Below are 12228 nucleotides of genomic sequence, written 5' to 3' on the forward strand. Positions count from 1 at the left end.
CTGTGGGTACTCTGTGTCCATTCTGAGAAATCCATCCCCTTGCCTGTCCGGAAGACCACCTGGAACATTTTAGTCAAGTCTCTAATTGTCCAGCCAACCCATTAGCTAGAGCCTGTGAATCACTGTACAAGTTTTGTCTTCTGCAAGGATTTTTCTTCAATGCTGACTTTCTGGGCCTCTCCTATGTCTGTAAAGCACTAGACGTCTACCTCTAATGGAAGCTAGCACTCCAGGCAGAAAAAATTTCGGACCAGACCCACTTTTTCATCTTCTGTTGACTGATCACAAAGTATTCCCCATGAAGGCATAGCTGCAGGTTAAGAATGTTGCAGGGCCGGGCGCGGTGGCTCACGCCTGTAATCCCAGCATTTTGGGAGGCTGAGGTGGGTGGATCACTTGAGGCCAGGAGTTCGAGACCAACCTGACCAACATGGTAAAACCCTGTCTCTACTAAAAATACAAAAGTTAGCTGGGTGTGGTAGTACATGCCTGTAATTCCAGCTGCTCAAGAGGCTGAGGCATGAGAATTGCTTGAACCTGGGAGGTGGAGGTTGTAGTGAGTCAAGAGCACATCACTGCACTCCAGCGTGGGTGACAGAGCAAGACTCCATCTCAAAAAGAAAAAAAAAAGGAAATGTTGCAAAATGGCTGGGCGCAGTGGCTCATGCTTGGGAGGCCAAGGTGGGTGGATTACCTGAGGTTGACTCAAGACCAGCCTGGCCAACACAGTGAAACCCCATCTCTATTAAAAATACAAAAATTAGCCAGGTGTGGTGGCGCATGCCTGTAATCCCAGTACTTGGGAGGCTGAGGCAGGAGAATCCTTGAACCCAGGAGGCAGAGGTCTCAGTGAGCCGAGATTGAGTCTTTGCATTACAGCCTGGATGACAGAGCAAGACTCTGTCTCAAAAACAAAACAAAACAAACAAACAAACAAAAAACCAAAAAGAAAACAAATGTTGCAAAACAGTAGGAGCAAATACTGTTAAGAGTCTAGGGCACCTACTCAGGAAGTTTACTTGTTCCTCCTGGAAATGTTTGGGCCTACTCTCATCTTACAGTGGAATGCTGCTGGGTGTGTGTGTGTGTGTGTGTGTGTTTATTTTTTTTTTTGTGACAGAGTCTTGCTTTGTCGCCCAGGTTGGAGTGCAGTGGCATGATCTTGGCTCACTGCAACCTTCGCCTCCCGGATTCAAGCAATTCTCCTGCCTTGGCCTCCTTCCCAAGTAGCTGGGACTACAGGTGCGCACCACCATGCCCTGCTAATTTTTGTATTTTTAGTAGAGATAGGGTTTTGCCATGTTGGACAGGCTGGTCTCGAACTTCTGATTTCAGGTGATCCACCCACCTCAGCCTCCTGTAGTGCTGGGATTACAGGTGTGAGCCACCATACCCTGCCACATATCTAGTTTTATGAGTCAGTGGATAAGATAGCATTTGCTTTTTGACGGCCAAACAGCTTGGGTCACATAGTTTCTTGGTATCCCTGGCCGAAGATTCAGTTTATATTAAGACCCAGTAGTAAGCCAGTAGCTGCCTCTGAAATGAAGAAAACTTGTTGGCAGAAGTAAGCATGCACTCCAGCCTGGGCAACAGAGCGAGACTCTCTCAAAAATACATATAAATAAATAAATAAAGATGTTGTTTCAATGTCTTCTCACTTAGTGGTTTCCAGTAAGAAATTTGGTGTCACCCTTATCTCTGTTTCCCTGTATGTAATGTGTTTTATTTCTTGGGTATGTTTGGTTTTTTGTTTTGTTTTGTTTCTTTTTTTTTTTTTTTTTTGAGACAGAGTCTTGCTCTGTCGCCCAGGCTGAAGTGCATGGGCACGATCTCGGCTCACTGCAAGCTCCACCTCCTGGGTTCACGCCATTCCCCTGCCTCAGCCTCCCGAGTAGCTGGGACTACAGGCGCCCACCACCACGTCTGGCTAATTTTTTCTATTTTTAGTAGAGACGGGGTTTCACTGTGTTAGCCAGGATGGTCTCGATCTGCTGACCTCGTGATCCGCCCACCTCGGCCTCCCAAAGTGCTGGGATTACAGGTGTGAGCCACCGCGCCCAGCCTTTTTTTTTTTTTTTTGAGACAGAGTTTTGTTCTTGTTGCTCAGGCTGGAGTGCAATGGTGCAATCTCGGCTCACTGCAACCTTCACCTCCCAGGTTCAAGTGATTCTCCTGCCTCAGCCTCCAGAGTAGCTGGGATTACAGGTACGCGCCACCACACCCAGCTAATTTTATATTTTTAATAGAGACAGGGTTTCTCCATGATGGTCAGGCTGGTCTCGAACTCCCGACCTCAGGTGATCCGCCTGCCTTGGCCTTCCAAAGTGCTGAGATTACACGCATAAGCCACCGTGCCCGGCCTATTTTGTTTCTTTATCACTAGTTTTGAGCAATTTGATGATGATGTGCCTTGGTGTTTTGTTGTTGTTTTTCATATTTCCTGTTCTCAGGATTCACTGAACTTCTTGAATTTGTGAGATTGTAATTTTCATTGTGTTTGGAAATGTTTCAGTCATTTCTTCAAATATTTTTTCTGTTCCTCCTCTTTCTTGCTCTTCTCCTTCAGGATTCCAATTATCCATGTATTGGGCCGCTTGAAATAGTCCCACAGTTCACTGATACTCTGTTCATATTCTTTTTTTTTTTTTTTTGTCTCATTGTCTTATTCTGGATAAATTCTATTGCTATTTCTTCAGATTCACTAACCTTTTGTTAAATAATGTCTAATCTGCCATGAACCCCATACAGTATATTTTAAATCCCAGAAATAGTTTTCTCATCTTTAGAAATTATATTAGTTTTTAAAAATGATTTTCATGATTCTATTAACTTTTTCAAACACATGAAATACAGTTATAATAACATTTAATGTCTTTTTCTGATAATTCTAACATCTGTGTGGATTCTGGGTTGGTTTTGATTAACTGATGACATCCTCATCATAGGCTGTGTTTTGAATGTCTGGTAATCTTTGACTAGATGCCAGACATTGTGATTTTACCTCTTTGGGTGCTGAATATTTTGTATTCCTATACATTTTCTTTTTTTTTTTTTTTTTTTTTGAGACGGAGTCTCGCTCTGTCGCCCAGGCTGGAGTGCAGTGGCCGGATCTCGGCTCACTGCAAGCTCCGCCTCCCGGGTTCACGCCATTCTCCTGCCTCAGCCTCCCGAGTAGCTGGGACTACAGGCGCCCGCCACCTCGCCCGGCTAGTTTTTTGTATTTTTTAGTAGAGATGGGGTTTCACCGTGTTAGCCAGGATGGTCTCGATCTCCTGACCTCGTGATCCACCCATCTCGGCCTCCCAAAGTGCTGGGATTACAGGCTTGAGCCACCGCGCCCGGCCTCCTATACATTTTCTTGAGTTTTGTTCTGGGATGAAATTACTTGGAAACTGTTTAATACTTTCGTGTCTTATATTTGTAATTTGTTAGGCAGATCTGGAGCAGTGCTCAGTCTAGAACTTTTTCTGGGATGCTGGGGGAAAGGCAAGTGGATGACTTCCTAGTGATAGAATCCTATTACTAAGGCACAACTTTCCTGAGAATTCTACCCAATACCTGTGAATTATTAGTTTTTCCAGTCTGGCCAGTGGAAAACAACACTACTCTCAGTCTGTGTGAGCATCAGGCACCATTTCCTCCAATCCTTTTTGGCACTATTTCCCCTCATCCAGCATGTGGTAGCTTCCATCCGCGTGAGCACTCGCCAGCGTGCTGCTGGCTGCCTGAGGAGACTCTCTACCAATCTCCAGGGCTTTCTCTGTGCAGCTCACTCCATTTATGGTACTCTGTCCTGAGAGGTCTAGCTGCCTTGGTCTCCCCAGTTTCTGCTCTGTCTCCTCACCTAAGGGAGTCCACTGAGCTCCACCTCAGTTCCCCTTCCCTGGCAGGGCAGTCATAGAACCACCTCTTTTCTTTACTATGTCTCAGGGATAGGGATCACTGTACTTTGTCAAAAATATGTATATTTTGAGACAGAGTCTTGCTCTGTCGCTCAGGCTGGGGTGCATTGTGCAAGCATGACTCACTGCAGCCTTGAACTCCTGAACTGAAGCCATCCTCCCACCTCAGCCTCCAGAGTAGCTGGAGTTACAGGTGTGTACCACCACACTTGGCTAATTACTGTCCTTTGATGCCTGATTTCCAGTGTCATGAAAATCTTTGTTTTAGGTGATTTGTCCATTTTCTTTTTCTCTCTCATTGTTTCAGGTAAGAGAGTAAATCTGGTCCCGATCACACCATCTAGACTAGAAGCAGAAATTAATTTCCTTTTTCTTTTTGAGGCAGAGTCTTGCTTGCTCTGTCACCCAGGCTGGAATGCGGTGGTGTGATCTTGGCTCACTACAGCCTCTGCCTCCTGGGCTCAAGTGATGGTTCCACCTCAGCCTCCGAAGTAGCTGGGACCATAGCCACACACCACCACACCTGGCCAATTTTTGCATTTTTGTAGAGATGGTGTTTTGTCATGTTGCCTGGGCTGATCTCGAACTCCTGAGCTCAAGCAATCCGCCCGCCTTGGCCTCCCAAAATGTCAAGATTAACAGGCATGAGCCACTACACCTGGCCAAGAAAAAAAGGAAAATTTATTGTTTCATTTAACCAGATCTCTCTCTCATTTTGCTCTCTTTCTCTAACGGGTGTTGTGGCTGTTGATCGTAAGTCTCACCATCACAGCTTGTGTTGTAAAGCAAGTATCAGCAAGCTACGGGTCTGCAGGCCAAATTTAGCCTGCTGCTTGTTTTGTAAATAAAGTTTTACTGGCACACAGTCATGCTCATTTTTTTCTATAATGTCTATGGCTGCTTTCTTGCTATAATGGTAGATGAGAGACTATAGGGTTCACAAAACCCGAAACATTTACTGTCTGGTCTTTTACAGAAAAAGTTTACCCACCCCTGGTCTAAAGGAAGGGATAAGAAGCTCCCCCATTTTTAGTATGAAACATTCTTTTTACTTTTTATTTTATTTATTACTATTATTATTTTTGAGATGGAGTCTTGTTCTGTTGCCCAGGCTGGAGTGCACTGGTACAATCTCTGCTCACTGCACCCTCTGCTTCCCGGGTTCAAGTAATTCTCCTGCCTCAGCCTCCCAAGTAGCTGGGATTACAGGCATGCGCCACCACGCCCAGCTAATTTTTATATTTTTAGTAGATACAGGGTTTCACCATGTTGGCCAGGCTGGTCTTAAACTCCTGATCTCAAGTGATCCACCTGCCTCGGCCTCCCGAAGTGCCTCCCAAAACAAGGATTACAGGCATGAGCCACTGCGCCTGGCCTTCTTTTTAATTTTAATTTTATTTTTATTTTTGAGATGGAGTCTCGCTCTGTCACCCAGGCTGGAGTGCAGTGGCACCATCTTGGCTCACTGCAACCTCCGCCTCCTGGGTTCAAGTGATTCTGCTGCCTCATTCTCCCAAGTAGCTGAGATTACAGGTGTGCACAACCATGCCCAGCTAATTTTTTATTCTTATTTTTTGTATTTTTAGTAGAGACGAAGTTTCACCATTTTGGTCAGGCTGGTTTCGAACTCCTGACCTCCAATGATCTGCCCGCCTCAGCCTCCCAAAATGCTGGGATTACATGTGTGAGCCACCACGCCCAGCCAGTATAAAACATTTTAAATAAGTTATCTGCTGAGGGAGCAAGACGTTTGAGACCAGGGGTTCAAGACCAACCAGGGCATCATAGCAAGACCCCTTCTCTAAAAAAATTTTTTTAAATTAGCCATATGTGGTGGCATACACCTGTAGTCCCCACTACTCTGGAGGCTGAGATGGGAGAATTGCCTGAGCCTAGCAGTTCGGGGCTGCAGTGAGCTATGATTCTGTCAAGGCACTTCAGCCTGGATGACAGAGCAAGACCCTGTCTCTAAAAAATAGATGAATAAATACATAAATAAGTTCTCTGATTGGCCTGGCTTCAGTCACATGATGACTGAAGGGGGATGAAGTGCTGACTAGGGTCTTGGGTCACATGTGGTGCCAGCCCCTCTAGAATCCTATGATCAGAGTGGAGCTGGAGCGGAGACTCACAGGGTATGGTGTTCAGGAGACAGAGAGAGTGAGGGCAGACCAATACAAGGACTGTCCACCAAAGGGACAATGACCTTTGGCGTACATTTGTAAATGTATAAGAACAGTACATGGAAATTTCCAGGAGGCAAGAAGAGAGAGCAGATGTGGACTTCTCAAAGGCTGTGTCAGATCGCCACGTGTAGATTGTCAAGGGAAATGTTTGGGAATCTGCCCCACACTCAGGAATAAAAGATGAGAGTGGAAGAGAAGGTTTGGTGAGGTGATCCCGCCCGGGGACACAGAGGACGGGCCCTCCTTCCTTCACTGTAAGCCTGTGAGGGGGGCTTCCAAGGGATTTCTCAGAGAGCTCAATATTTGGTGTTCCATTTGGAGGGCACAGTGGCCTAGGGGTTGGCTCCTAGCCAGGAAGGAGGGGCTCCCGTGCTGTTTCGGAGGCAGAGCTGTGCTGCTGTGCTGGGATCCACCTGTTCATTAACGTTGGGGCGAGAAGTGTGCCAGTGTTTCCTGAGGACAGATGTGAGCTGGGTGGATGAGCAAGCACGAGACCCATGGAACCATTGAGGTCTTGTCCAAGAGTCCCTCAGGAAGAACAGAGGGCCCCTCCCCTCCACAGTCACCAGGTAAGCACCCACCCAGTGGCACACCTGCTTGGGTTAAGGGGACTTCGGGAGACAAAGCAGCAGGGAACCACCAAGGAGCCCATGAATGTTCCCAGGAGAGAGAGGGTCAACTTTACCCTCTGCCAATCCAGATGGGATGGGAGCCCTTCCCCACTTCTCCCCTCCCGGTGGTGGCTCTAGATGGGCAGAAGGGGGCTGAGCGAGCCAAGGGAGGTTTGGGGAAGAAGGAGATGGCACCAGGCACAGCCCCCTTTCCCCTTGCTCATCTCAGGTCCTAAGGGGTCCAAGGGGGAAGATTTAAAGTTAAGGCCAGAGGTTTAGCTCTGCAAATCTCAACATTCTGATTTCGGAACAAATTTATTAGTTCTGGCTTGCAGTAGCTGTAGAGTGCATACATTTTAGGTTACTGGGGATAAGACTATGCTTAGTCTGGGGTTGGTGTGTTGCAAAGACCAGAAATTGACTGGAGCCAGTCAAGTAGAAGTTTATTGTGAGGATATAGCAGAAGTTCACAGGTGCCTGAGGACACACACAGCTGGGCTTCCCTGGCCTAGGGGCCAAGAGCCAGGACCCATGGTTGCTCCATCTGTCAGCTGGTCATAGAGTCCCTGGCTTCTGAAATACTCATTCTAATGTATGATAGCAGCACCTCCTATGATCCAAGCACTGTTTTCAGTGTTCCCTGGGTATCAACTCATTCAATCCCCTCCCAAACTCACTGAAATGCCGAAGTCAGTCCTATTATTCCGCCTTTACATCTGAGACTGAGGCACAAAAACATTTCTAGTCCAGGCTAGGAGGCAAGACCCCCACATACCCATTGTATCAAGTGCCGAGAAGGAAACCTGCAGGGCGAACTGGGGCCTGATCTCGCCCAGAGAGTTAGGTAAGGCTGCCCTGAAGAGGCGATGTGGAAACAGAGATTTGGTTAAGTGGACAAAGTGGAGGCAGTGTGGGAGGGGCATCCCAGGCAGAGGGGCAGGCAAGTGCAAAGGCCGGGAGGCAGGAAGGAGTAGGGACCACTGAGGAGCAGCAAGGAGATCAGGGAGACTGGAGTCAGAGGCTGAAGAGACATGGCAGAGAACAGGGTGGGAGGGCTGGGCAGGCCAGGCAGAGCCTGTGGTATCAGGAGATGGGAGCACATTGTCTACATCCAGTCACCTGTGAGGATACAGTTAAAACTTACCCAGGGACAGGATGAAAGATGGAGATCTGGCCAGGCACAGTGGCTCACACCTGTAATCCCAGCACTTTGGGAGCCTGAGGCAGGTGGGTCATGAGGTTAGGAGTTTGAGACCAGCCTGGCCAAAATGGTGAAACCTTGTCTCTACTAAAACTACAAAAAAATTAACCAGGCATGGTGGCAGGTGCCTGTAGTCCCAGCCACTAGGGAGGCTGAGGCAGGAGAATCACTTGAACCCAGAAGGCGGAGGTTGCAGTGAGCCAAGATCATGCCATTGCACTCTAGCCTGGGCGACAAGAGCAAGACTCTGTTTCAAAAAAAATAAATAAATAAAAGAAAGAAAAAGAAAAGAAAGAAAGAAAGAGGCCAGATATCTACAAATGCAGATATCTGGCTATTCTACTGGTAAAGAATTTGGTCTCCGGTAATCCCAGAAGTTTGGGAGACCAAGGCGGGTGGATCACTTAGGTCAGGAGTTCAAGACCCTCCTGGCCAACATGGCAAAACCCCGTCTCTGCTAAAAATACAAAAAAAAATTAGCCAAGAGTAGTGGCACACACCTGTAATCCCAGCTGCTTGGGAGGCTGAGGCAGGAGCATCGCTTGAACCCAAGAAGCAGAGGTTGCAGTGAGCCGAGATCACACCACTGCACTCCAGCCTGGGCGACAGAGGGAGACTCTGTCTCAAAAAAAACAAAAAACAAAAAACTTTGGTGTCTATTCTAAAACCAGTGGGAAGTCTTTGATTTTGAGCCAGGTGATCTGCTCAGACTTTTTAAAACAACTTTTAATTAAGGTTTCATACACATACAGTAACATGCAAATATTTAGAATAGTTTGATGAATTTATACACTTTTACAGACCCACATTACAAGATGGCTCTGATGAAGATACAGAATGTACCCAGCCCCCCAGAGGCCTCTCCTTGAGTCTGCTTCCAGTTCATACCCCAAAGGCAACCAGTACTCTCACCTCTAACACCAGATTGTTTTCACCTGCCTTTAAGAAATGAAGGTATTATATACATATTCACACAGTGACATGCACTGATCTTAAGAAGACAATTTGAAGAATGTTTACTTATGCGTACTCCCATGTAACTACTACCCAAATCCAGGCATAGAACATTACCAGCAGCCCAGAAGGCTCCTCGCCCTGTTCCGGTCAACAACTCCGGCATAGGCAGCCACTCCTCTTATTATTATTATTAAGGCGGAGTCTCGCTCTGTTGCCCATGCTGAAGTGCAGTGGAGCGATCTCGGCTCACTCCAACCTTCGCCTCCCGGGTTCAAGCAATTCTCCTGCCTTAGCCGCTCGAGTAGCTGGGACTACAGGCGCGCGCCACCACGCCCGGCTAATTTTTTGTATTTTAGTAGAGACGGGGTGTCACCGTGTTGCCCAGGCTGGTCTCGAACTCCTGAGCTCAGGCAATCCGCCCCCTCGGCCTACCAAAGTGCTGGGATTACAGGTGTGAGCCACCGCGCCGGGCCCATTCCTGTTTTTGGCTCTAGAGATTAGTTATGTTTCAGGCTCCCTTAGCCTCCGGCTTCAAACCCCTATCTGCCCCTTCATCGGCTCCACCCCTTCCCCTGTACTCGCGCGCCCCAGAAGCTCTCAGCCACCCCCACGATTTCAGTGACCTTCCGCAAGCTTCAGGAATAGCCCCTCCTCTCCTGACGCCAAGGGTTTGTTGGGGTGGGGGGTATCTCCATCAACCTCCCTCCCCCAGCCACCCAAATTAACCAACAATCTTAGTAAATACAGCTACTCGCCAGGCAAACCCAGCCTGGAGACAAATATCCGCCCCGCAACCAAACTGTCACACCCAGGTATTGGTCTGCAGGGAGGGCTGGACAGTGGAAACTGAAACCCTCTGCAAGCCATCACGAATCCACCGGGCACTGGGGACGCTGGCTCCCGCCTTGGCAGCAGCCCCCACAAGCCTGGGCCCTGACCCCACACCGTCTGGGCTTCGATCTCTCGTCGGTAAAGTCAGGGGTAGGACCCGAGTCTTCTAGGACCAATTCGAGCTGGGACAAGCCGTTTTAAATAGCCCCGCCGAGGCCATCAGAGCTGCGCCTGCCGGGCGGCCCTCGACACCCACCTCGGCCGGGCCGGTCCAAGACCCCCAGGCAACATGGGCCCGCGGGGACTGTGGGACGGGGCCCGACGGCCTGAGATCGCGATTCTGCTTCTTCGATACTTGGGGTCGTCTTCGGCCCCAGGATCCGAGACGCACGCGGTCGGACCCCAAACACCGAGGGAACCGGGTCCGCTGGGCGAAGGCGCACACGCCCACCGGGGCGCGCTCTGCGCATGCGCGGACCCCGCAATCTCGGCGGCGCACTCGCCCCGCCCCTCCCGTCCCCCCCGCGCCGCTCCCCGGGCCCGGCCCTGCCTTCCCAGCATCCCGGCTCCCTACGGCAAGCGGCGAGGCCCGAGCCCGCCGGGAGCTGGGAGCCGGGCGCGGGGCGGGGCGGGGCGGCGCGCTGAGGTCAGCGCGGCAGTGGCCGGCCCCGCAGTGGTTGGCTGCGCCGGTGCTGGCCGCGCCCTGGTTGGCTGCGGGCCGCGGGGCTGGGCCGCCGAGGTCGGGGCTGGGAGTCGAGGCTCAGGCGCCAGCCGGGCTGCTGCAGCGCTGGAACTCTTCGCCGCTCCCTGAGTCAGCGGCGGCGGCGGCGCGGCGGCGGCGGCGGGGAGAACGCGGCGCAGGCAGGAGCTGAGGGCGGTGGACAGCGGGGGCGCGGCGAGGTGAGGGCAGGCCGCCCGAGCTGGGAGGGCGGCGGCACCGAGGGGAGGAGAGCGGCCCATGGACCCGCGGGGCCCGGCGCTGGGCTCTGCGCCGCGGGATGGAGGCCAGATATCGGCCTTAGGCGGGGCGCGACGACGCGGACGGGGCGGCGAGGAGGCGCCGCTGCTGCCGGGGCTCGCGGCCGCCGAGCCCCCGAGGGCGCGCCCTGACGGACTGGCCGAGCGGGCTGCGAGAGGCCGGCGCGTCGGGAGCGGGCCGCGCGGCACCATGTCGGCCAAGGTGCGGCTCAAGAAGCTGGAGCAGCTGCTCCTGGACGGGCCCTGGCGCAACGAGAGCGCCCTGAGCGTGGAGACGCTGCTTGACGTGCTCGTCTGCCTGTACACCGAGTGCAGCCACTCGGCCCTGCGCCGCGACAAGTACGTGGCCGAGTTCCTCGAGTGGGGTAAGTGCACGCCGGCCGGGCCGGACCTGCGGCCCTGCGACCCCTGCGCCCCCTCCCGCGCACCCCCACGCCCGCCCGGGCAGACCCTGCCGCCCTCCTGCCCACCCAGCCGGTGGGCTTCGCCTCCTCTCGCCCCGGCAGCGTCCCCGGGCCCGCTGCCCATCTTTCTCCAGCCGCTCCGTGCGCCCTCGTTCCTCCGCTAGCTCTTCATCCCTCCTTGCCCTCCCCAGCCTGGACATCCGCGTTCGATCGTCCCGCCCCCTCATCCTGCCCCTCGGAGCCACATCCTACGTTCCCACTCCCCCCCCCCCCCCCCTGCCGGGCCCTCGCCCTGGCCGCTTCCTAGATCCACCCTCCGAGTCTGGATATCATTTCCTGCAGCACTCCCTGGGATATCCGCCCCCGCCCCCGCCCCTGCACCTCGCCTTTGGGGTCCAGAGGCAGCGTGGAATTAGTTCGCTTTCCCCACCCCACGCTCCTCTGCGTTGTGGGGGCAGCTGGGTGTGCTTTCTGCATCTGCCTCGCCTACTGCCCCATGGGACCCCCTTGCATCTCCAGCGAGCCCAGCACTAACGGCCCCTCCTGGGTGACAGCCTGTCTACATCCCCTTGTTGGCCATAGCCTGAACACCCACTTTGCTGTAACACCTTCAAGGGGATTTTAAGGTTAAGGCTTTATTTTAAATAAACCGTGCAAGAGGACTTTTTTTTGTTTCTTTTTAAATTCCAATTCTGCTAGACCTTTGTGATATTTGGAGGGGTAGTTGGAGCTATCACTTAAAAACTTTCTCATCTGATTTTTGCATGCCTTCTCTAGTTAGTTCGGGATCTGTGTTTTAATCATTGGTCAGCTAACCGATTATGCTTTTTTAGGACAAAAATTTGGTTAAACCATTTAACGATAATTAGGATCCTAAAGACAGGTAAAAGCGCAGAGTGAAACTCTTTTACTTCATCTCTCCCTAACAGGGGTGTGCTGTCAAGACCCTCAGACTATCTCACCTAAAACCACTGAGTAGGAGGAGGAAATGCGTATGTTCAGGCCAGACCTATGAAAACCTTATCCTTGGGTCATTTGCGTCACTGGGCTAGGACTGTTCAGTTTGAACCAGTAATTTCTAATCTTTGGGGCTGATAAAGCTGATATTTATACGAAGAAACAAGTGAAAGTGTTCCACAGTGAGGCCTCCTGCTC

At 51.3% G+C, this 12228-nt stretch overlaps 1 protein-coding gene across 1 annotated transcript in view; it reads left to right on the top strand.

The window, feature by feature from the left end:
* Positions 1–10606: 10606 nt before the first annotated feature.
* CDC42BPB (CDC42 binding protein kinase beta) overlaps positions 10607–12228 on the top strand; it is a 124750-nt gene continuing 123128 nt past the window's right edge. The window contains exon 1 of the mRNA XM_031667762.1: positions 10607–11034. Coding sequence (XP_031523622.1) covers positions 10650–11034 — 385 coding nt within the window. The 5' untranslated portion in view covers positions 10607–10649. The remainder of the gene's footprint in view (positions 11035–12228) is intronic.

The sequence above is a fragment of the Papio anubis genome, chromosome 7, assembly GCF_008728515.1.
Source record: "Papio anubis isolate 15944 chromosome 7, Panubis1.0, whole genome shotgun sequence".
NCBI lineage: Eukaryota > Metazoa > Chordata > Mammalia > Primates > Cercopithecidae > Papio > Papio anubis.